The sequence below is a fragment of the Typopeltis vanoorti genome, chromosome 14 (assembly GCF_054136105.1).
Source record: "Typopeltis vanoorti isolate ZY-2024b chromosome 14, IOZ_Tvanoo_1.0, whole genome shotgun sequence".
Classification (NCBI taxonomy): domain Eukaryota; kingdom Metazoa; phylum Arthropoda; class Arachnida; order Uropygi; family Thelyphonidae; genus Typopeltis; species Typopeltis vanoorti.
Genome location: NC_143562.1, coordinates 41,244,002 through 41,269,141, shown reverse-complemented (window position 1 = coordinate 41,269,141; position 25,140 = coordinate 41,244,002). Strand labels below are relative to the sequence as shown.

The following is a 25,140-nucleotide window of genomic DNA, read 5'->3' as shown; positions in this document are numbered from 1 at the left end:
AGGCCATTGGCATCAATCGCCTCAGCACCTCGTAATGTATTTGCATTATGGGAAGAGCATTACCTAGACCAGTTTTGACATGTATTAAGGTCTCATCAGTGATCAGTGTAGCCAGACCCAGAAATATACCAAGGTTAAATCAATGCAGAAGCCTCTTCTCATCAATATGTTCTTGGGTTTGGCTGTCACTCAAGACCTCAATAAAGGTTGAAATCAGTCTAGGTAGTGGCCTTTCCGATTAATGCTCTTTGCATTGAGACAAATGATGTGATGTCAACAGCCCTTATATACAAATAAACTGGTCATAAAGAAACCTCATGTGCAAATTTTCTTTGCTTATTCTTGGGTAAAGGATTAAAACAAAAATATAATTTCTTGTCAAGAATAACATACTTTGTCACCTAGCAGTAAAACTTCCTGTAATTCTCGGCCAGCCTAGTTGGCTGAGTGGTTAGCGTATCCGCTCTCCAGCCAAAAGGCTGTGGGTTCGAATCCCGCTGTGGGCATGGATATTTATGATTGTCTGTGGAAATGGTGGTGTGTGTGTGGTGGTGGGCAGTAGATGGTGTCGGTGGAGACAGAGTTGTAGAGTAGGTGCCCTCCCTCGATGAGTCTTTGAGCTACCTGGAGGTGTCAAATAATAATAATAATTACAGAATTAAAGCAAATAGCACAAATTAAGTAAGAGGTCTGGAATCATGCAGCACAGCACTTTAGACAGAAAGTGGAGGATAAGCCACGTGAGGGATAAATGAAAACAAGCCACTCAAGCATAGATGCTGTTGCAAATAAGGGAAATGTGTAGCAAAAGGAACAGGTGAATTAATATTGCAGAGATAGGTCTTCTGCCTTCTTCACACAAGGGAAGAAGGCAGAAGCTTAAATGGAGGGGAGGGCTTGAAGACAAAAATTCTGCCAATATTTCCAACTTTATTATTTCACAATGGATTTCAACTAGTATCTTTAAAGCACAAATTACAACTGTGTTAAGATATACATCACACAAAATAGCCAAATATTCAATCAAAAACTAATTCCGAGAAGACAAACTAAAATGTAGTTTTCAAATTACTGTCTCCAAGATCTTAGTCAAATTATTGCAGCCATACTTATTGATGTTAGGGAAGTAATTCATATCTGACTGATTTTAAAAATAATCTCTCAGACCTGTAGCAATTTCTATGCAGCATAGCTATCTTCTTTGATCTGTGTAAAGGAGCATCAATTAAGAGCATGATCAGCTAGTCCTTATGCTCTTCATGGCAAATGTCAAAAGATCTATTAGTGTGTCCAAAGTAGGCTACACTACAGGCAGAAGAAATTTTATACATTCTAGAATGTGCAAGAGGACGATGCTGATTCAACAGAGAATGGATGAAAGATACAGCAAGATATTTGGTTCAGAATATCATGATTATCTTTAGAAGAACTTAGCTATGTTTTTATATATAAGCTGGACGTAGGGAATTGGAATGGTTTTATGATGTTTCTATCAGGTAACTGTCAGATTTTAGGGAAAGACAATGTATACTAGAATATTAATTAAAAACTTTAATACTTCCTATATTTTGGTAATGTTACATTACCATCTTCAGGGAACACAAACTAATGATATGTGCATGCAGCACTCATACTAAACAAATATGGCTGAAGAAAACAACTGACGTCGGTCCTAGAGTCCTAAAGATGCCCCCCCTAGTGGCTAAATTAGGTTCTTTTGGCTGTTGGGCTGCCAAGAGAACCCAAATTCTTAGAATGCAAGCTTCCCATATTTGGGGCAGTCTCATGCATCCAAATTTGTTGAGGTTTGGGGAGTTTTTTTTTTGAGCTGAGGCTGATTCCAGGAATAATCTCTCTCTCATATTCATACTTGCTGAGGTGTAGTAAAGTGGCTTTCTTCCAGCTTATTTTGTGGCGGGTGTCCAAAGCACGGTCAGCAAGTCCTAAGTAGCTATATTGGTGGAACCAGACATAGTCCTTATGTTCAGATATCCTGATATTAGCTGTCCTGCCTGTTTGGCCATAGCAGGACAGTTGTCTATCAGGTGTAGAAAAGAAGAGAAGCATGCAGTATTTAGTCTATTTTATAAAATTTGTAGCCACTGGCTGAAAATATCTCAATGATAATGGAGTTCTGCGACAAGAGCTATGACATTAGATAAATAGTCCTGTGAGTGTACATGCATTAGTGTGTTTTGAGGATACCATGATGTGAGATGGGTGGTGGTGCAATTCCTTATGACTCCTTATGCTTATTATCCTTTTCTATTTACAGGAAAGCTATACATACACACTGGAAAGTACTTGCATACATAATCACCACCATCCATCCAAACAATATGGCATCCTCAAAACACTAACAAAGTCAGGGTTATTTGTCTAATGATATAGCCCTTGCCATGGACCTCCGTTATCTTTACAATACTTTTTTTTAAATCAATAGTGTCAACTCCTATAATTTTTTTTTTTTGTTAATAACGAAACCTGTGGTGTGATTATAATTAAAAGAAACACACGTATTAACCACAGTGAAAATTATTTAATTGTAAATATTTCATCCTAAGTATCTTAGGACATCATCAGTACAGTAGTTTTAAACAATAATAGGAATAACATACAGTTAGGGCGCATGATTACAACAGAATCTCATTAAACGTGCATAACGTGCTACAGAAGTAAAAAAAAAAAAAAAAAAAAAATTATTTAACACAATTTTGTATGACAATTTCCCATACTTTAGGAATAGTAAGAACGTCGTTGCGGTTTAAGTTTGGTCTGTGTAGTAGGGCTTCAGAACTTTCTTTGTATAAACGTTCATGTTTAAGATCTATGTAAAAGTTTAGACTTTTCCCAATGGATCCTATGGTTTGGATTTTCAATTCCATATTGAATTGAAATTGTGTTAAATATATATATATATATATATATATATATATATATATATTTATCTCATCTTCCTTATACCCTCTTTTACCTTGCGGTGTCGAGCGTCCATTGATCATCGGACCTCACTCCGTTTGCAGGATAAGGTGGTCAGCCTTATGCCCCGGTGTATCCTATGGCCTGTAGTGTTGAGTTCTCAAGGCCAGTTTGCCTACTTTGCGGGATGAAAAACCCCAGAATAAACTGGGGAAAAAAACCCTGCTGTCTACGCCCAAGACTGGCTAACTTGGCTATGGCTGAGGAAGATCCTTCAGCTCCTCACGTCACCGACAGGAACCGAACCTAGGACACTCCTTCCCCAGGCATATGGTTGCGAAGCGCATAGCCACTAGGCTAACCGCGCGGACATATATATATATATATATTTTTTTTTTTTTACTTTATTTTACATAATGTAGCACATTATGCACATTTAATGAGATTCTATTGTAATCATGCACCCTAACTGTATGTTATTCCTATTATTGTTTAAAACTACTGTACTGATGATGTCCCAAGATACTTAGGATGAAATATTTACAATTAAATAATTTTCACTGTGGTTAATGCATGTGTTTCTTTTAATTCCTATAAAATAGACAAAATACTACATGTCACTTGCCCACACCTACCCCCAACACATAAGTTCACAACCAAATTATTCCTATCCCCTATATCAGTTGTGTTCAACCCGTCGATCACGGAGCGATTTTTGGTAGATCTCTTGTTTATTCCTACTTACTTACAAATTTAATTAAAACTGAAAACATAATATTTTATTTATCATTATTTTGTATTATTTTTTTAATTCTCTTTAAGTGTATTCCTATTGTTTATTTATTTTTCGTTAAAATTGTCAAATCAGTAAATTTCTTATAAGTCCGGGTAAATGAATTAATTTGGATCAGTGGAAGTCAAACAGCGATCCGAGTGAATACGATTATAAGCAAAGCAACTCGTACGCATTTCGTTTATAATCGTGTTTACTCGAAACTACATCAAACACTTCCCACTACCCACTGTTAGAATTTCAGTTGCTCTAAATTTATCGTTGGATTTAGCATTATTTTGTTCGCTGATTGATAAGTTATAAACATTTATTTTAATAAAATATTTAAAAGTTATTTTTTTTTTAAATTGAGGATAATCATGAGTGTATCAAAGAAATTGAAGACATCATTTTCACAAGGGATGGGAAATGGATTATTTCTTTACAATGGTAAATGGAAAGTGTTGTTGTTTGATTTGTAATTCATTTGTAGCAATTCCAAAAAAAGGTAATATTGAGAGACATTCTCGATTGCTACATGCAAAATATGAAGATTTTCCCAAAAATTCCGAAATACGTGAATCAAAAATTATAAATTTAAAGGCAGGACTTTCTGAACAACAAAATATGATTTCGAAAGTAATAAATAAACCAATATCAGCCACTACTGCATCTTTGAAAGTATGTCATTAATTAGCAAAAGCAAAAAAGCCTTTTACTGATGGAGAGTTAATAAAAGAATCGTTTCTTGCAGCAGCAAAATCTTTATTTTCTGATTTTAAAAATAAAAATGAAATCATTTCGAATATTAAAGATTTACAACTTTCCAGGACAACGGTTATGAGAAGAGTTGAAATTTTTAAGTGCCGATCTGAACACTCAGTTAATGTCAGACATTCACCAGTGTGTTGCGTTTTCATTACAATTTGATGAATCAAACGACTTCACTGATACTGCTCAGTTAATGGTATTTATTTGCATGGTATTTCATGATTATTCAAGTAAAGAAGAACTTTTGAAAATTGTACCATTATTGGAAAGGATCAACATACTTGTCAGATGCTTTCAAATATGAAGTCATAAAAAATAAATTAAGAAACCAAATTACAAATGATCATTTGGATGATTGTCTGCAATTGCCCACTTCTTCATATCAACCTGACTATGAATATATTGCGAGGTCCAAATAATGCCAAATTTCACATTAACTTTTTTTTTTAATCAACCAGCATTTCCTGTAACTTGTGAGTGTGTAATCAATGTGTTGTTTTTTCTAACTTTGGTTTTCCCAAATACAGAAATAAATATTTTATTCCAATATATTTGCTTTATTTGTTATATTAAAATAATTAAAAGTGATAAATAAATTTTTAAATACACAAATAAAGTTTTTAGTTTCTTTAAAGTTTTTAGGGCTGGGAGAGTGGGTCCTCTGAAGTGAATGAGCACATTTAACTGCATAGTTGTGCATAACCAGATATCAGGTTGGGGGATCATGATCTATATAAGAAAGTAGATCACCGAATAACTTAGTATAGAAAAGTAGCTCGCATAAAAAAAAAAGGTTCAACACCACTGCCCTATATCCATGGGACATCTGAAAAGATAAATAAAAGATCAGCCTCATTCTCTTGCGCATTCTGGGATATATATGGTTTTTTGTGCCTGCAACCTACTTTTGGATACACTAGTATATCCACTGACATCTGCCTTGAAGAATACAAGAATTATATTCATAATCATCTGTATGACATGTCTGGACTGGCAGACTATGCTCTGGATACTTGGATTGATTCTCTGTAGATACTCCTCTACAGAGAATCAAATGGAGGAAGACAGCAAAGAAGCTATGTTGCACAGAAGTTGCTATAAGTCCGAGATATTTTTAGAATCAGCACATCAGATATGAATTAATACCCTAATCTCAATAACCAACAAAAATCTACAAATGAATAATATACAGGAAAATCTTAATCTAATCATTAAACAAAGTGCATATAAGATTACAAAAGATAAAAATGTTAAAAATAAAAACATATCAGAGAAAACAAAATCTGTTGGGGAAAAAAAGACAAATTGGAGAAAGCAAAATACAGAACTTACAGAAATAAATAAAACAATCAGAAAAAATATTAAAGATAAAAAGAAAAGACAAACTGATATAAGAAACAACAGATAACAAAAATATGAAAGTATGGTGAAACAATCTCACACCGGGGGGGGGGGGGGGAAGAAATACTAGAAGATGAGATCAGAGATAAAAAAAAACATAGTAGAAAGGGCTGGATAGTATTCTTTTTAGAACAGTATAACACTACATGCACTGTCAAAAACATCATTACATGGAATCCAGAAGAAGAAAGTATCTTAGAAATACAAAAGTTTGAAATCGAACAAGCAATGGAAAGCATTAAAAATCATAAAATGCCAGGAGAAGATGGAATTATAAAAGAAATTATGAAACAGTAAGAGAAATATTAATAACACTAAAAAAAAACAATTTAATAAATGCCTAAAACAGAATTATACCAAACCACTGGAACAATGCTATCATGATACTTGTTCAAAAAAGGTAATAAGAGAAAGCCAAAAAACATTATTATTATTATACGAGTACCTCCATGGAGTCTGAGGGATTCATCATGGAAGACCCAAATCTATCCACACAATCTATCATACCCAGGGGCGTGCCATTAGTGTCCGGTGCCTGTGTGCAAAACTTTAGTTGGTGCCCCTGTACTCCCCCCAATAAAAAATTACTTTATAAAAACGTATCAGTAAGTTAAAATGAAATATGAAATATATTAATTATAAGTTTATTGAACAAAAAGCAGAAATTACAAAAAAAAATGTATAAAAAACCATAACATCCAAGAAGGGTACAAAAACAACAAAAATAATTTGAAAAAAAATAAAGTAAATAAATAATAGTAACGTACAAGTATATAAAATAGGAACATATTAAACATTATTGGGTAAAGAAATAGTTAAATAAATATTTAAACAGAAAGAAAAATCACTTAGTGAATTGAACTTTTCTAGTTTTCATTAATGAAAATTCTCGAATAATATCATGTATATCAAGTTGATCCAAAATATCTGACTCTATTGATATAATGGCAAGATTTGAAAGTCTGTCACGTACCATTGTGGAGCACAAGTAGTTTTTAATAATTTTAAGTTTAGAAAAGGATCGTTCCACAGATGCTACAGATACTGGTAATGACAAAAGAATCCGAAGAGCAATTGTAAAGTTTGGATAAACTGTGATTAAGTCATTTTGAATAAATATACTGAATTATCTGATATATATCTTTTTTAAATTAGAAATAAATTGGTTCACAGTGTAAAATTTCTTCATATAAATCATCTGTGTCAATGTCTGAATGATTCTCATGTGCTAATTTTTGTCATAACTTTTTACAACAAGATAACAAATATTCTTTATTTCGTGAAGTACTTAACAAATACAAAAACTGAAATGAATTCTTGTTCTTTTAATAAATTAAATCTTTCCTTCAAAGATTGTAATATTTGATCTATTATGCAGAGAAAAAAAAAATACTTTAAATAAAATTTCAGGATCTACTATATTTCATTTTCATGTTCGTAATTAAATTGTGTTGTCTTTTTACATCGCCTTAGTGGTCTACTACTACAAAATACAGATTCTGCATCAAATTTTACTGCAATTAATTTTAGCTTTCTACAATTTCTTTGAAAGTTTCATCATACCTATAATAATACCCATTGAATGATCTAAATCAATTTAAAAATTGATTTAGATCATTCAATGCATCTAAAGCAAGTTAGAGATTCATAGATGAAGACGGCAGTATTTTGCTGACAAAATTCACTTTATTTAAAATATCATACCAAATCTTTCGCGTCTTTACTATTATGGCACCTGTGTGCGTGGCACACATTGCATATATGGCTGGCAGGCCCCTGATCATACCTCTCCTTGAACCCATTAACAAACAAAGCACTCACAACTAACTCTGGCAACCCACTCTACTCATTCACAACTCTCCAAGCAAAAAATCTAGTCCTCACACCCTTACTAACGACACCTTTATTCAACTTCAAGGGATGAACCCCTTGTTCTGGTCCCTCTAGACAAGTGCTGAAACATTTCCCATGTATCTATCCTATAAAACCCTTTAAGCAACTTAAATGCTTCTATCATATCCCCTCTTTTTCTCTTATCAACAAACTTCTGCAGTCCACACACCCTTAATCCATCCTCATAGGGAACATTCCACAGGTCACTCACCAACTTAGTCACTCTCCTCTGAATCCTCTCCACTGCTTCCTTCATCCCCAAGATATGGTCTGGATTACTGTGCTTAAGTCCAGAGACCAGACTTAAGCACAGTAATCCAGATGTGGGAATATCAAGGCCTTATAAAGAGGAATGCCAACCTCCTTATCTCTACTTGTTAATGTGTTCTTCAATAGCCAAGTAATCTTATAGGCTACCTTACCAACCTTAGCAATACGTCCTATAAACTTTAACTCTCTGTCTACCACCACCCCTTAAATCTCTAGCTTCATCTATTTCCTGGAGTACAGTTCCATCAATGTGGTACACAGCTTGCAATCTGGTTATTCTAAAATGCATATCTTCACATTAAACTGAAACCCATTATCTTTTGCCCATTCTAACAGCCTATTTAAATCATCCTGCAAGCTCTCCAACAATGCTTTGATTAACTGTTAATCTACCTAATTTTGTATCATCAGCAAACAACTGAATATTTCCTTTCAGGTTATTTCCTATATCATTCATCTACAAATTAAAAAGTAGTGGGCCCAGCACTAAACCTTGTGGGACACCACTAGACACCTGTTTTCACCTTGATTTTTATAACAGCAAGCTTATAGACCTCTAAGCTTGCTGTTACAAGTAAATAAACTATTTATAAAAATAACAAACAGAATCAGCAGATTATTATATGAAGCTCAGCTTAATGAACTAGCAGGATTCAGAAAGGAGTTTAGTATGTTTTATTCAGAAAGGAGTTTGAAATGTTTAGTACAACTAGCTACTTGGTTTTATAGATTAGAAAAAAGCCACTGAGTCAGTTGAAAAGCAAACCAGCTAGTAAAATATATGAAAAAGCAATTGATAGTGTCCTTATAAATGAACAAAGCAGCTCATTTCAAATAAATAAAGAAGTATGCCAAGGAGATACTATTTTGCTCACAATGCAGTATTACAAATATGCTCTGAGTGAACTAGAATGGAGCGACAAAAGGATTAATATCTAAAATGAAAAACTAAACAATTTACAATATGCTGATGATATTGCAGTAATAGAAAACAAATGAGGAAGAGAAGAAATGAATGAATTATACACAGAATCAAATAAGGTAGGATTATTCGTAAACCATTAAAAAACTGAAATGAGAAATATTGAAGTAAACCCAGATATAAGAACAAATAATAATAGACGATTTAAAAAAAAAAAAAAAAAAACAGGACAAATACAAGAATATGTATACCAGTGGCGGCTCATCCATAAGGCCTGCATTGAATGCAGCTCCAGCATTGAGTGAGTAGTACTGGCTAGTATACTCCAAGCTAGAGTTGCATTCAAAGCAGCTCTGCAGCCCTTATGGATGAGCCGCCACTGATGTATACCTAAATAATTCAGCAGGCTGGACAGTTTTTGGCAAACAGAAAAATATTCCTGAGTAGTAAAATATAACCTGACAATAGAGCCAAACTTATCAACCAATGCACCTCATCTCAATTATGATTCACAGATCAGAGACATGGCCATTAATTAAACTAATACCGGACAAAACAAGGAAATCTGAGCATAGAACGGAAAGAGCCATGATAAACATCAGGCTGCTGGCAAATTAAAGAATGAAGATAAGAAATGGGGTGTTTAAGGGCCAAAGCTGCATAACTGAGAGGAGACCTTCAAAGGAATGCAGAGAACCGACCAGGGCGTCTGACCTAATGTCCAATCCTCACCTTCTCATGATGCACCCTGTTAGGTATCTACCCAGATATTGAACGAATGAGGATGAGCTGGCAATTTAGGATTTAGCTGACCAAATTGCACTCGTATTCGCTTAAACCAAAACATAAAACGATGGTACAATATGACAGAATTTCATGCCAACTGGGACGTCGCCCGGTTAAACAAGGCCCTATTTTTTCGCCAGGGAATCAAAGCAAACAGCTACTGGAACAAATCCTAAAACCAACCACAACTTAGCATCCCCAGAGTTAAAGATTGGTACTATCAACATAAGAAGCCTGAATGGCAAAGAAATGGATCTAGCTGAGGAATTAGATAAGTACCAGATCAATATAATAGGGGTGACTGAAACAAAAAAGACAAAACTGGTGAGATCTTTCTGAACAATAAATACAAAATGTTATATTTAGGCAATGACAATCAAGAAAAAGCAGGAGTAGCCATAGTATTCACCACTAAATATGAGGCTAATCTTCTTGAATGGCAGGTAGTCTCAAGTAGAGTGATGTAGGCAAATATCAGAATTAAAAACTGAACAGTGAGACTTATTTATGCCTATGGTCCCACAGGAGGTTCTACTAAGGTAGAAGTGGAGGAATTTTTGCAGCTTTAGGGAAAGCAACTGACACAATGAAAAAGGAAAAGTTGGTCCTTGTTGGGGATCTAAATAGCAGAGTAGGAAATGATTTTTGTCATCATCATTATCAAATTCCTGCCATGTACCCTCAAGGGGTGTACAGGATATGATAGTACTACATGAAAAAAATTACATCATTACTAACTTCCTATCTACAATTTTACTCAAAATCATTCTGTTACTTGTCAAGACTCCGACATTATCAGATCTTATATTTCTATCATTTAAGGCACTTTGTACTGTATCAATCCACCTATATCTTGGTCTTCCTCTGGGTCGTTTTGCTGCCAGCCTGGCAGAAAACACTTATTTTGCTAATCTTTCCTTGCCTATTCTGTTTAAGTGACCATACCACCTGCCTGCCTGAGATTAGCTCTGCTAATGCATTCCTGGATGCTGACAATGTCAAGTTCTTTCCTAATATCCTCGGTTTTAATATGATCGTTTCTGAAGTATACTTGCATAGATCTTGCCAGGAACACTCAGTAGCGAAATACCTCTGTAATTCTCACATTCAGTTTTATTTCCCTTTTTATATATGGGTACAATGAGAGCTCTACTCCAATCATCGGGAATGTGATCCTCTGTCCAGGCATTTTGAACTATGCAGTGTAGCCACTGTAAGACTATTATACCACCATATTTCAGCATTTCTGGTCAAATATCATCTACTCCTATTGCCTTTCCCCAATTCAAGCCTTTGATGGCTTTTTCTACTTCAAGTATGGACATGTATTCCTAACTGTATGCCTGTTGTGTGTTTTTTAACACTGTGCAATCACTGCTTGTTTCATTTAGCAATTTTTCGAAGTAATAACTCCATACTTCAAGGATATCTTTTTCTCCTGTTTGCATGTCACCTTTATCAACTCTAACTCCCTTTACAGCACTCTTTCCTCCATTTCTAAGCTTCTTCAACAACCTCCAGAATATCTTACCACCTTCTTGATATTTATTTTCTATGTTCTTGCCAAAGTCCTACCATGACTTTTGTTTAGCTACTTTTACACAGTGTTTACACAGTGTTCAGTATTCTTTAAGAGCACAAGCTGACTTATTTATCAGGAACTTTTGATATGCTTTCTTCTTTTCTTTCACTGCCTCTTTAACTTCCTGTGTCCACATGGAGTTCTGATTTTTCTATCCTTGCAGACAACCTCACCACATGCTTCTCTGGCAGAATCAATAAGGGTTTTCTTCAAGGCTTGCCACTGAATCTCCAAGGGTTTAGTTCCTGTTCTCAAACTCATTCATATTTCTTCAATAATCTTTGTGTATTTTAGTCTACAGTTCGTATCTGAGAGCTGTTCAACTTTTATTTGTTTTAAAACTTTTTTACATGTTATTCTTTTCAATACGAAATTCAATTTTATCCTGCTCAAGACTAAATAGTGATCACTTCCAATTTCAAATCCTCTGTACACTCTGGTGTCCTGCACCAGGGAGAAAACATCACCATCAACAATAACATAGTCAATGAGACTTTTCTTATTCCTTGCCTCTTCTCTCCATGTGAATTTGTGCACATATTTATGTTGGAACATGGTGTTAGTAATAACCAGTCCATGTCCTGAGCAGAAATCCAACAGATATTTGCCATTATTATTAGCTTTGCTCTTTTCTCCAAATTTTCCCAAAATAGTTTCGTATGTCTCACAATCATTTCCTACTCTGCTATTTAGATCCCCAACAAGGACCAACTTTTCCTTTTTCATTGCGTCAGTTGCTTTTTCTAAAGCCTCAAAAAATTCCTCCACTACTACCTTGTAGAACCTTCAATGGGACCATAGGCACAAATAAGTCTCATTGTCCAGTTCCCCATTCTCATATTTGTCCACATTACTCTACTTCAGACTGACTGACTGCCATTCAAGAAGATTAGCCTCGTATTTCGTGTTGAATACTATGGCTACTCCTTCTTTTCCTTCATTGTCATTGCCTGAATATAACATTTTGTATTTATTGCTCAGAAACATCTCACCAGTTTTTGTCTTTTTTGTTTCAATCACCCAGCTAACTCCATTTCTTTGCCATTCAGGCTTCTTATGTTGATAGTAACGATCTTTAACTCTGGTGATGCTGAGTTGGGATGTGTTTTCAGATTTGTTCCAGTAGTTGACTTTTCACTGTTCGCCCTGATTCCCTGGCAAAAACAACGGGGGCCTTTGGGGAAAATTTGGAGAAAAGAGCAGAGCTAATAATAATGCCAAATACTTGTTGGATTTCTGCTCAGGACATGAACCGCTTATTACTAACACCATGTTCCAACATAAAAATGTGCACAAATTCACATGGAGAGAAGAAACAAGGAATAAGAAAAATCTCATTGACTATGTTATTGTTGATAGTGATGTTTTCTCCCTGGTGCATAACAGCACAGTGTACAGAGGATTTGAAATTAGAAGCAATCACTATTTAGTTTTGAGCATGATAAAATTGAATTTCTTATTGAAAAGAATAACATGTAAGAAAGTTTTAAAGCAAATAAAAGTTGAGCAGCTCTTAGGTGTGAACTGTAGACAAAAATACACAAAAATTATTGAAGAAAAAATGTTTGTTTGAGAACAGGAACCTAACCTTGGAGATTCAGTGGCAAACCTTGAAGAAAACCCTGACTGATTCAGCCAGAAAGGCATGTGGTGAGGTTGTCTGCAAGGATAGAAAAATCAGAACTCCATGATGGACACAGGAAGTTAAAGAGGCAGTGAAGGAAAAGAAGAAAGCATATCAAAAGTTCCTGGCAAATAAGTCAGCTTGAGCTCTTGGAGAATACAGAGATAAATGTAAGAAAGCTTACTGTGTAAAACTAGCTAAACAAAAGACATGGGAGGACTTTGAAAAGAACATAGAAAATAAATATGAAGAAGGTGGCAAAATATTCTGGAAATTGTTGAAGAAGCTTAGAAATGAATGAAAGAATACTGTAAAAGGACATAGAGGTGATAAATGTGACATCAAAATGGGAGAAAAAAAAGATATCCTTGAAGTATGAGTAATTACTTCGAAGAATTGCTAAATGAAACAAACAGTAATAGCACAGTGGTAAAAAACACTCAACAGGCATAAAGTTAAGAATACCTATCCATACTTCAAGTAGAAAAAGCCATCAAAGGCTTGAAATGTAGAACGGCAGCAGGAGTAGATAATATTCAAAGAAATGCTGAAGTATGGTGGTATAAAAGTCTTACAGTGGTTGCACTGCACAGTTCTGAAGGCCTGGACAGAGGGACGAATTCCTGATGATCAGAGTAGAGCTCTCATAGTACCCATATACAAAAAGGGAAATAAAACTGAATGTGAGAATTGCAGAGGTAATTTCCCTACTGGGTGTTCCTGATAAGATCTATGCAAGTATACTTGAGAAACGGTTGAGAAGAATTGGTGAAGAACAAGCTGGATCCAAGCCAAATAGAGGCTGTCAGGATCAGATCTTTACTTTACGACAAATAGTTGAGAAATCATGGGAATATAACAAAGATCTGTATTTACGTTTTGTCGATCTGAAAAAGGCATATGACAAGGTGCCAAGAGAGAAGTTAATCAATACGCTACAGTTGTATGGTATCAATGGGGCATTATATCACGCGATACTTAGTATGTATTTGAATTGTAAGTCGGCAGTTAGAATTGAAGGAAGTACAGGAAGATGGTTTAATGTTAAATCTGGTGTGAGAGAAGGATGTACATTATCCCCTCTGTTATTCATTATCTATATGGATCACATGAAGGAAAGTGGTATTAAACATGATATCAAAATTTGAGATGTTAATGTCAGCTCTTCGCTTTATGCGGATGATGTTATACTTCTAAATAAATCCGCTACAAGTTTGCAAGAGTCCCTGACTAAATTGAATAACTGTTGTAACAGATATGGTATGAAGGTCAGCATCAAAAAGACAGAGACAATGAAAATAGGTAGAATTGTTGAAAATGTCAATTGTGTTGTGAAAGGAGAACCTGTGGAACAGGTAAAACATTTCAGCTACTTAGGCACGATTTTTACTGAAGATTGTAAATTAAATACTGAAATAGACTACAAAATCAACAAAGCTGGTATGGTAGGAAGTCAATTGAATAAATTTATATGGAATAAGAGAGAAATTAGTCAGAACACTAAATTAGCTGTATACAAGACAGTGTTCAAACCAGTTTTAACTTTGGATCTAAGAGCTGGATCAGAAGTAAAACACTTGACAAAAGACTAGAGACCGCAGATATGAGAGTCCTGAGAAAGATTAGAGCAGTGGTCGATAGAAAAATATTAGACATCATTGTACGGGTAATATTTAATTCGGTTAACTTGAATTATCTCCATCCTGAATGACAACGCAATTAAGAGTGAATTGTGGGAACAGCGACATGAATAGGACCTGTAGGATGGAGCAAGATCATGAAAATAGTTACGGAGGCCAATCAAGTAGGCCAAAATGATGTATTTACCAACAAGCATCTTTTTTGCTTATCCTATTATAATTAATATATTGAATATATTAATTATTAATAGTGAAATAGAGTGGGTCGATAAAAAGTCAAGAAACTCTTGAAGGGGTCGACGGTCAAAGAAGTTTGGCGAGCCTAGATTAGAAGCATGAACAGATGACATCAATGGCAATATATTAAAAACGAGGATATTAGGAAAGAACTTGACATTGTCAACATCCAGGAATGCGTTAGCAGAGTTAATCTCAGGTGGTATGGTCACTTAAACGGAATGGGCGAATAGAAATATAAGATCTGATAATGTTGGAGTCTTGACAAGTAACAGACTGATTTGGAGGAAAATTGTAGATAGGAAGTTAGTAATGATGTAAATTTTTCATGTAGTACTATCCTATCCTGTACACCCCTTGAGGGTACATGTCAGGAATTTGATGATGATGATATTTGCTGATATATTTTAAGACATTGTTAAATTGAAATAGGTTTTGAAAATAGCATCACAAAAACCTGTAGAACAATAGCTTAGTGTTGAAAGCTAATCTTAACAATATGGAACTCAGAAATGATAACCTTTATGTTGATGACATAAATGAAGAAAAATTATCATACGAAATTTCCAGATTAAAAGGAATTATTCAAAAATTGACCAGGCAGTTATAGGAAGCAGAGAAACATTTACAAGAATGTTTTATATTGATCCCATACACAAGAGGTTGAGATACCTACAAGCCCATCAGTGCTGTATGTGAGTTGCAGATGAGGACTGAAATAGAAGTTTATTGATTTTTTATTTTTTTTAAGAGTTATATGGTGTCAATGGGGCATTATATAAAGCAATACTTAGTCTTCATTTAAGTTGTAAGTCAGCAGTTAGAATTGAAGAAGTACAGGAAGATAGTTTAATATTAAATCTGGTGTAAGACAAGGATGTACATTATCTCCTCTGTTATTCAATATCTATAAGGATCACATTATGAAGGAAAGTAGTATTAAATATGATATCAAACTTGGAGATGTTAAAGTCAGCTCTTTGCTTTATGCAGACAATATTATACTTCTAAATAAATCCACTACAAGTCTGCAAGATTCTCTGACTAAATTGAATAACTGTTGTAATAGATTATGGTATGGAGGTCAGCAATAAAAAGACAAAGACAATGAAAATAGGCAGAATTGTTGAAAACGTCAACTGCGTTGTGAACAGAGAACCTGTGGAACAAGTAAAACATTTCAGCTACTTAGGCAATTTTTACTGAAGATGGCAAATTAAATATGGATAGAGACAACAGAATCAACAAAGCTGGTATGATAGGAAGTCTATTAAATAAATTTATATAGAATAAGAGAAAAATTAGTCTGAACACTGAATTAGCTGTATACACAAACCAGTTTTAACTTATGGATCTGAGAGCTGGGTCAGAAGTAAAACACTTGACCAAAGACTAGAGACCGCAGATATGAGAGTTCTGAGAAAGAATTAGAGGTGTGAACAGATGGCATCAATGATAATATCATATTAAAAACGAGGATATTAGGAAAGAACTTGACATTGTCAGCATCCAGGAATGCGTCAGCAGAGCTAATCTCAGTTAGTATGGTCACTTAAACAGAATGGGCGAAGAAAGATTAGCAAAACAAGTCTTCTCTGCCAGGTTGGAATGAAAATGACACAGAGGAAGACCAAGATATAGATGGATTGATACGGTACAAAGTGCCTTTGACGATAGAAATATAAGATCTGATAATGTTGGAGTCTTGACAAGTAACAGACTAATTTGGAGGAAAATTATAGATAGGAAGTTAATAATGATGTAAATTTTTCATGTAGTACTATCATATCCTGTACACCCCTTGAGGGTACATGGCAGGAATTTGATGATGAGATATAAGAAAAGAAGCAAAAGTATAGGATATAGTAGAACAGATTTTAAAATTAAAATGGAGATGGACTAAAGACATATTACACAGGTCAAAAGTGATAGGTGGAAAAAATGCAATTACTTGGTGGCATCCATATAAAGGAAGAAGAATGACTGGACAACCAGAGATGATGATGGAAGAATAACCTGGTAGTGATGGCCGGAGAATTAGCATCAGGATGCCTTTAACAGAAAAAGATGGAGACAAATGGAAGAAGCCTATAACCAAAAATGGTTATAAAAAGGGCTTAGAAGAGAAGAAATATTTCACATAAGTTATATCCTTGAATTTTTAATGTTTCACCACATAATTAACTTCAAAATTTTTGCCTAATAAAAACTAATAAAATTTCAGTGATTTGATCTGTGAATAGCATAGATCGTTCTCTATACAAATTACACTTGAACTTATGTCAATCTAAAGTCCATAAGAATAAAAATCAATAAAACATGGTAAAGACTGCACACCCTAATAGTTTAAATTGTAGTCAGTTACAATTTAGAGCATAAAATATTGCATGTGCCTGCAATATTGCTATGTTAAGATATTATTCTCAGCCATCTTATACTATAATATACTTTTTTTTTTGTCCCTATGATTTTATCATCATATGAACTGAACAGGGATTTGCAGTTCAGAAGGCATACTGCAAATGCTGACAAAGCTCAAAGGATCACTGGGATATCAAAGAACACGCTTCTAGAGAGAGAGAGAGAGAGAGAGAGAGAGATAAGAGGGAAATTATCGCCTCTTTTTAATAAGGTTGTGATATGCCTATCTATCTAATTGTATGATGTACAAAACATCACGCAATTCAATTAAGTGCACAGATTTAGTCACACGAGTTTCTTGAAGATATGTAATTACTAGAGAGGTTTAATTTTTATCTTATTTATTTTTTACAATTTAAGTACTTATAACTTCTGAAAATATTTTTCTACTTATCCTTAAAAATAACTGTTTTCAAGCTAATTTAAAAATTCAAATTTTCATTCAGAATGCAAAATTAGTGAAACTTACTGAAACAGCAGAAAACATATGTTTAACCTGGTCAATTTTTCCATTAAAAATACTAGGCATTACGAAAATAAGTAGTGACATGAGCTCCACTAAATTGTTCTGAAGTGGTGTACCTGTCAATAAAAGCCTTCGCGCAGCCTATAAATAAAAAATATCTTAAAATTAAATTATGCAATGTATGCTTTTCACAATCTGATATAACAAAAATAAGATAATCATGATTATTTAAACTCTAAGCCAACCTCCACATACAGTACTAACACCAATGAATTATAAGTAGCCTTCTGTTGGTGGGATTCGTGTTTATAAAAAATGGGAATTCTTAACTGATCATATGAAATCTAGTCTTACTTCCAAGAACCACTTGAAGGTTCAAGTTTGATAAAAGAGATCTTCACAAATCCTTAGACCAAGGCTTAAAATGCACATTTTTAAAAGAATGAGCATAGGACAAAAGATTAAAAGCAACCAATAAATCTAAGTCAATTTATTGAAAGTATACAACAGATACAAAGGAGGTTCCATAAGTTTCCAGCCTGAAAGAAAACAACCGTGTCACTTTTCAACATAATCTCCCTCTACTCACACTTTTCACATCTTTGAATTAACATTTCTATGCTCTTCAAAAAATAGTCTATACTTTTGTCTGCAAAATAGCCTAAAACTGCATCTTTCACCCCATTGTCATCTGCAAATTTTCTTCCTCGAAGGTCTTTCTTCAGTTCTGAGAAGAGGGAGTAGTCACTGGGTGCTAGATCTGGGCTGTAGGGTGGGTGTTCAATCTCCTGCACAATGTCTCTTCTCCTTTATGGCATTGTGCAGTTCAGCAGTGAAGCATAATATTCTGCATTCACGAAAAGTATTCCTTTCCTTGAAGTCAATCAATAGAATTCCCTGCAATCTTTTTTTGGAATTGCCAGGGAATTCTCTTGATTGCCATGATCTTCTTGATGGACTGAGTGACCTTGGCTTTTCTTGGTAGTGCTTTGCCTGGTTTGTACTGCTCCATGGATTCCCTTTTGGAAGGAGGATCATAATAAATGATCATGGTTTCATCCCTGTTGACAATGGATTTCAGTACTTCTCTCTGATTCCCTTGGCAAAGCTCTAAAACTTGCGGGAACAGGTCTCAAGATGCTCCTTAATTGAAGAGAGAGAAGTCGGGCCATCCACCATCGTCATGTGAAGCTTCTTGTGAATGATGCAAAAGATCGCTGTTATTGGAAGCCCCAACCTTGCTGAGATTTCTTCGCGCTTTAGCCTCTAATCTCAAACTTTAAAGCAGTAATTTAAATCAGAATGATGGTCTAAACTTTGGGAAATTCTCATCCTCAGTACATGGTCTGATATTTTTAAATGTTAATTTTAGTGCAAAATGTGTGTTGCTTACATCTAATAAATTTATTAATATTTACTGAGTTTAACTGAGCTTATAACAACACCCAATTCTTGTCTTCCCACAGAAATTACTTTTCAGTAACTGCATGCTACTCATGATTAGGATTACCAAACATCCTAGTTTAGAGGGACATGTCCTACAATTTGATCTTCAGTCCTCCAACCTTTGAACAAAAACAGCAAATATCCTACTTTTACAGTTTAGAATCTTCAGTTTTGTATGAAGTGGAACACAGTGTCTGTTCAATGAAATGCCGATGGGCATGCGCGAGTCTAATTGTGTTAAAGAGACAATGTCTATTTTGGAAAAAGTTGCTGATATTTTATAAGTTAGATTAGAAACAAAGTTTCTCCCACTGACAGTGAATAATATTTTCAATAAATATGTTGAATTGGAGAGAGAGAGAGAAAATTTAAAAAGAAACTGTTTGATCATGTACCAAACTGGATTGGACTATTTAAATTTGTGGACTGTTCAATTTTTGCCATTCAAAGTTTTTAATTGGATGTCACTTTCAAAAATCCCTCTTTAGGAGGATATTGTGAAAACTATTGAATACAATGAAAGGAAAATAACAACTGACGATTCAAAGTGTGTGAATCAATATGGTAATTTAAAAAATTATTTGCAGCAGAATTCTAATTTAAATGAACAATCAGTAAATGAGAAATAGTTTGGGTATTTTCAAGCAATAGGCAATCCAGAACAACATTCAGAATTCCTTAAAATTTGTCAATATATGTCTGCAATTCCAGCTCACATTGCCACCACTGAGTGAGAGAGAGAGAATATTTAGTTTAATGGAATCACAACAGTCGACAAAGAAAACAATGTTGACTGAAACTATAATAAGTTTGGTAATGGTAAAATTCGACTTTTGCAATGGAACCTGTTTGCAATTTTATGAAGAAATTGCAAGTAATAAGCAATTACTTAAGAGAGTTAGTACATCAGAAAAATATGATTTTATAAAAATAAAAAAATTTAAACAGCAACTCTCATTAATATGTTAACAGCTCAGTTTGTTTTGTTATGTAAAGTTAGGGTAAGAGTACAGAATTAAATATACATTTTACAGTAGCCTCCCCTTATTCACAGGGGATATGTTCCAAGACCACCCATGGATAACTGAAACCGCAGATAGCACCTAACTCTATATACATACCATGTTTTTTCATATACGTACATACCTATAATAAAGTTTAATTTATAAATTAGGCACAGTAAGGGATTAACAACAATAACTAATAATAAAATAGAACAATTATAACAACATACTGTAATAAAAGTTATCTGATTGCGAATGGAATCTTAGAAACCTCAGCATATGTTTATTATTATTATTTATTATAATATGAAGTCGAGGACTTTCACCTTTTCACTTAAAAGGAAGCACTTTACAGCTTCTCTTTGGCATATCCGAATTGCCAGCATCACTACTCTTGCTCTTTGGGGACATTATTAAATAAAATAAGGGTTACTTCAACACAAGTGTTGCAATACCACAACAGTCGATCTTATAACTGAGAACTACTCAGAATGGCACACAATTTAAAATTTATGAATTTTTATTTCTTAAATTTCCCATTTAATATTTTTGGACAGCTACTAAATGACTAACAGGTGGATAGCATATATGAGGTGTGACTATTAAATAACGAGACTGGTTGCAAAAATGTGGTTTATGATTACAATTGTGCAACTTAATCATTATCCCTTCAACATACTCCCCTCCTCTATCTATACATTTGCATACGAATTTTCTGTTATTGGAAGCAGTGCTGCAAGTCAACAGGTGTTATCTGCTTCAGTAGAGCTGCCGTTTTCTCCTTTACCTCACCCACTGACTGAAAATGGGTGCCTTTCAATGAGGATTTCAACTATGGAAAAAGGTAAAAGTCGCATGGACTAAGTCCAGCGAGTAAGGTGAATGGTCCAACACTGGGATCTTCTTATCAGCCAGAAACTGCTTTACAGACAGTGCACTGTGGGTTGGAGAGTTCTTCTGATAGAAAATCCAAGCGTTGTTCGTCCACAGATTGGGTCTCTTCTTCCTCACTCGTTCTCTCAGCTTGGCCAGAATCTCAAGGTAATAATGTTGGTTAACTGTCTGACCCTCTGGTACCCTTACCACACCATTGATATATATATATAAAAAAACCAATCAGTATTGCCTTCAGTTTTGACTTGCTCATTCTTGCTTTATTCATTCTCGGTGACGTGGGAGTTTTCCAGTGCATCGATTGTCTCTTTGTTTCTGGATCATACTGGAAAATCCACATCTCATCACATGTGGTGATTTTTTCCTGCAAGTCCGGCTCTGCTGTCAGTCACTCCATGAGGTCAGTGCAAATTTGTTTCCAGACGTCTTTCTGCTACTGACACAAGTTTTTGGGAACCATTTTGGTGCAGACTTTCTTCATGTTCAATTGCTCATGCAAAATTTGTCGTACAGTCTCCTTATGAATGTGCACCATGTCTGCTATCATTCGAATGCTTAATTGGTAATCGTTGAAGACAATTTCATTAATTTTCGCAACATTTTGTTCGGTCACTGCTGTTACAGGGCGACCCGGTCATTCTTTCTTCAACGTTTTCTTGACCTTCAGCAAAGCGTTTGTGCCATCCAAACATTAGCACACGTGACATTACATTATCACTGTACACCTTCTGCAGCAGTTTCAAACACACGGTTGGCGATTTCTTCAATTTGAATTTGAGATGAATGCGCTGCTCGAGTTTAACGTTAGACATTATTCCAGCAAAGCAACTTCCCATTTGTTTCTTTTATAACTGCCTGCAGATTAACTACAAGTGACAGCAAACAATGCTTATCTCAACTGCTTCTAGAGCCTTCAAGGTCATTCACGGCACAAGCACATCCCACTGCTACGAGTACACGATTCACAGCACACCTTGTCTCATTATTTAATAGCCACAACTCATACAGTACAGCATGGATATACTAGACAAAGGAGTGATTCACGTCCCTGGTAGGATGTCGCAAGATTTCACCATGTTACTCAGAATGGCATGCAATTTAAAACTTATAAATTCTTTATTGCTAAAAGAAATAGCCATAAGGCTTCATTTCAACGATGTAAAATTACATAGGCAAAGTGGATATTAGATCCAACATTATTTCAAAGCCGAATGTTTGTAGAAACTATGAAAGTTTCCATGTGTTGAGGCTTAAGTGCTGTGAGTACATCATGTTGGAAGTTTAATAGAATATTTTCAGCACTGGGAAAGGATTAAAACTAATTTTAATGCTTCCAATATTTCATCTCAGTCACTGAGACATCTTCAGGGATTGCAAATAATTTTTGTTACAATGCACTCAAATATAATACAATACTAAGTGAAACAAGTGTGTGACTAAACTCCTATCTAGGTGGTGCACCCTCTATGGGTGTTTGCAGGTGGCCTAGGATGTAACATGGGATCTCAGATAATTAATGTTTCCCAAATTTTGGGAAGTTTTATGCAAACCATATTTATTCAGATTCGGTTGATTTCTGCGGCAGCACTCAGAAATCTACCTCCTTTGTTAACATTTACTACAGAAATTTTCCTCCATTTGCAACTGTGATATTTAGTAACCCTGCTAATGATACTATTATGATTACAACAATAACATGCGATTATGATCAAAATAATTATGACAATTACAATAATAAAGATGCAGTTATGTTTCATTCATAATTAAATCTAGTGAGTTGCTTTATCATATCTGCATTACCATGAGTTTTCTTTTAGAAAGCATCAACTTGACTGATTTTCCAAGGCAAATGAATAATTCTCCCCCCCCCCAAGTTAAAACTAATTGAAATCAGATACCCACCTATTAGCAACAAGTATGTACTTGGGAGTAAAGCACTAATCCTACAAGATGTCAAATCAAAAATATTAAGCACAAACTTGAACTCAGTTTGAATTTATGTTAATACATAGTACAGATGAAATATAGTATAATACAAGATAAAATACTAATACAGTGGAACCTCAGTTGTCGAACTTAATTCGTTCCCGAAGGCAGTTCGGAAACTGAATTGTTCGAAAACTGAAACCATTTTCCCATAAGAATTAATGTAAAATTAATTAATCCGTTCTCGAACCAAAGATGATTATTTATTTAAACCTTTACAACAGTACTTCATGCATAAGATCGTATACAAACATAATGAAAATGCATAAAATCTTACATAAAAAGAATAAACATAATATTCTTTTTGTTTTAATATATAAAATATAGACAAAAATTGATCGCCTCTTTATTTTTGAGTATTGTACAGATTGTTGATTTCGCCATACCGAACTGCATAGCAAGATCCGAGACACAAACCCATTTTCATGTCTGGATGCGATTTATTTTTTCATCTTTATCGTGGTTTTAACAACTTTTCTTTTCGCTTTGCTGCTATCACTATTTTTCTGTGGCCCCATGGTGGCTTAATTAATAATAATTTATGGAAAAAAAAAAAGAAAAAGAAGAAAATTAAGAAAACTCACTGCAAATTCGAGCAGGTGTCTGCACTGAACGAAGGCTGCTGCGTAACTGACGCTTTCCCACCTTACAGCTCAGCAACCGAAATTCTGTTCGGAAAATATGTTCGGGAACCGAATTGTTCGAGAACAGAGGCGTTCAACAACCGAGGTTCCACTGTATATAATTACAGTATGTCTTGCTAGCACGAATACAGAGCACATATATAACAGATTCGATACACGAGACAAATAATATGGGATGATATAAATATGGCAAAATTTACAATATAGGGTGACACAAAATAAGACAAAATTTACTATGAAAAAAAAAAACAAAAAAAAAAAAAAAAAACATATGCATTGAGGATACGTGCGCAGTGTAAGATTTTACTTGCCTATAGGTATATGATTATTAGATTACATAAATTATTAGATACATAATTGGATTATACACAATTTATACATCGGATTATGTACAATTTTTAGGACATATTTAATGTTTCATCTGTTAAAGATTTTATTTTGTGTATTTGAAATATACTTCAGTGTCATTTAATTTCATGATATAATTCCTCAATTTTTTTTTTAAATATGTAATGAGAAGAAACAGATTTTATATCATCAGGTAATTTTTTTAGCTGTTTGTGCTATATGTTGAAAAGATTTGTGGAATATCTCGCTTTGGCTTTCAGTACTACCAAGTTTCTCCCACAGTGCAGATTATAATCCACATTATATTATGAGAAAATTTTTAATGTTCCTGATGTATAGTAAACAGCAGTTAAAGATGAAGTTTCTGTAATGGTAAAATATCAAGGATGGTATACAGTTCTTAACGGAAAAAACTCACGTAGAAAGATTATTTATTAGTATAATTTTCGCCTGTGTGTCACAGGCATCTTCAGTACATTAAGCTCAAAATTAAACACTGACAATTCCAAAAAGCGCCACCTAAGTAGCTGGTGTAAGATAACTAAAAAGGTCAATAACTTTCCTAAAAAAAAAAAAAATAAATAAATAAATAAAATAAATTTTAGAGCTTGTGTAGCTCAGTGGATGTGGCGTTTGCACACCACTGCGCTTGGCTGCACGAAGGAAGTCTTGGTTTCGAGTCTAGTCGGCGACTAGAGGAAATTTTTCTAAGCCTTTTTTCAACCAGTTCCCGAGTTAGTCGATCTCTGGCACGGGCAAGCAGGTTTTTCCTCCCGGAAACTCGGGTTTTTCGTCCTGTAAACTCAAGAAAATCGACCGTAGAACCCACATTATTTCAGACATTAAATATATTGTGTTAAGGTTAGGGACCACGAGATGGCGGCACATTTGAGCCGTCTCTCTTCACTGTGTACCGCTTAATTAGTGATAGCCTTGGGTCATCTATCTCTGATTGGTACCAGTGGAGATTGAACTGCCCACTCAGTCTCCAAAAGTTAGATAGGGCTAAATGGCCTCGCCTACTCCCGTATACGGGAATAAAAAGGCGTTGGCTGATTTTTTTTTTTTTTTATAAAAATAAAAAATAAAAAATAAAAAATTTTAAAAATTTAAA

General features: G+C 34.6%; 1 protein-coding gene across 1 annotated transcript in view; it reads right to left on the bottom strand.

The window, feature by feature from the left end:
- The window catches only part of LOC150099398 (SWI/SNF-related matrix-associated actin-dependent regulator of chromatin subfamily A containing DEAD/H box 1B-like), a 406,425-nt gene that overhangs the window by 157,719 nt on the left and 223,566 nt on the right, over nt 1-25,140 (bottom strand). The window contains exon 10 of the mRNA XM_090404492.1: nt 17,708-17,845. Coding sequence (XP_090260618.1) covers nt 17,708-17,845 — 138 coding nt within the window. The remainder of the gene's footprint in view (nt 1-17,707; nt 17,846-25,140) is intronic.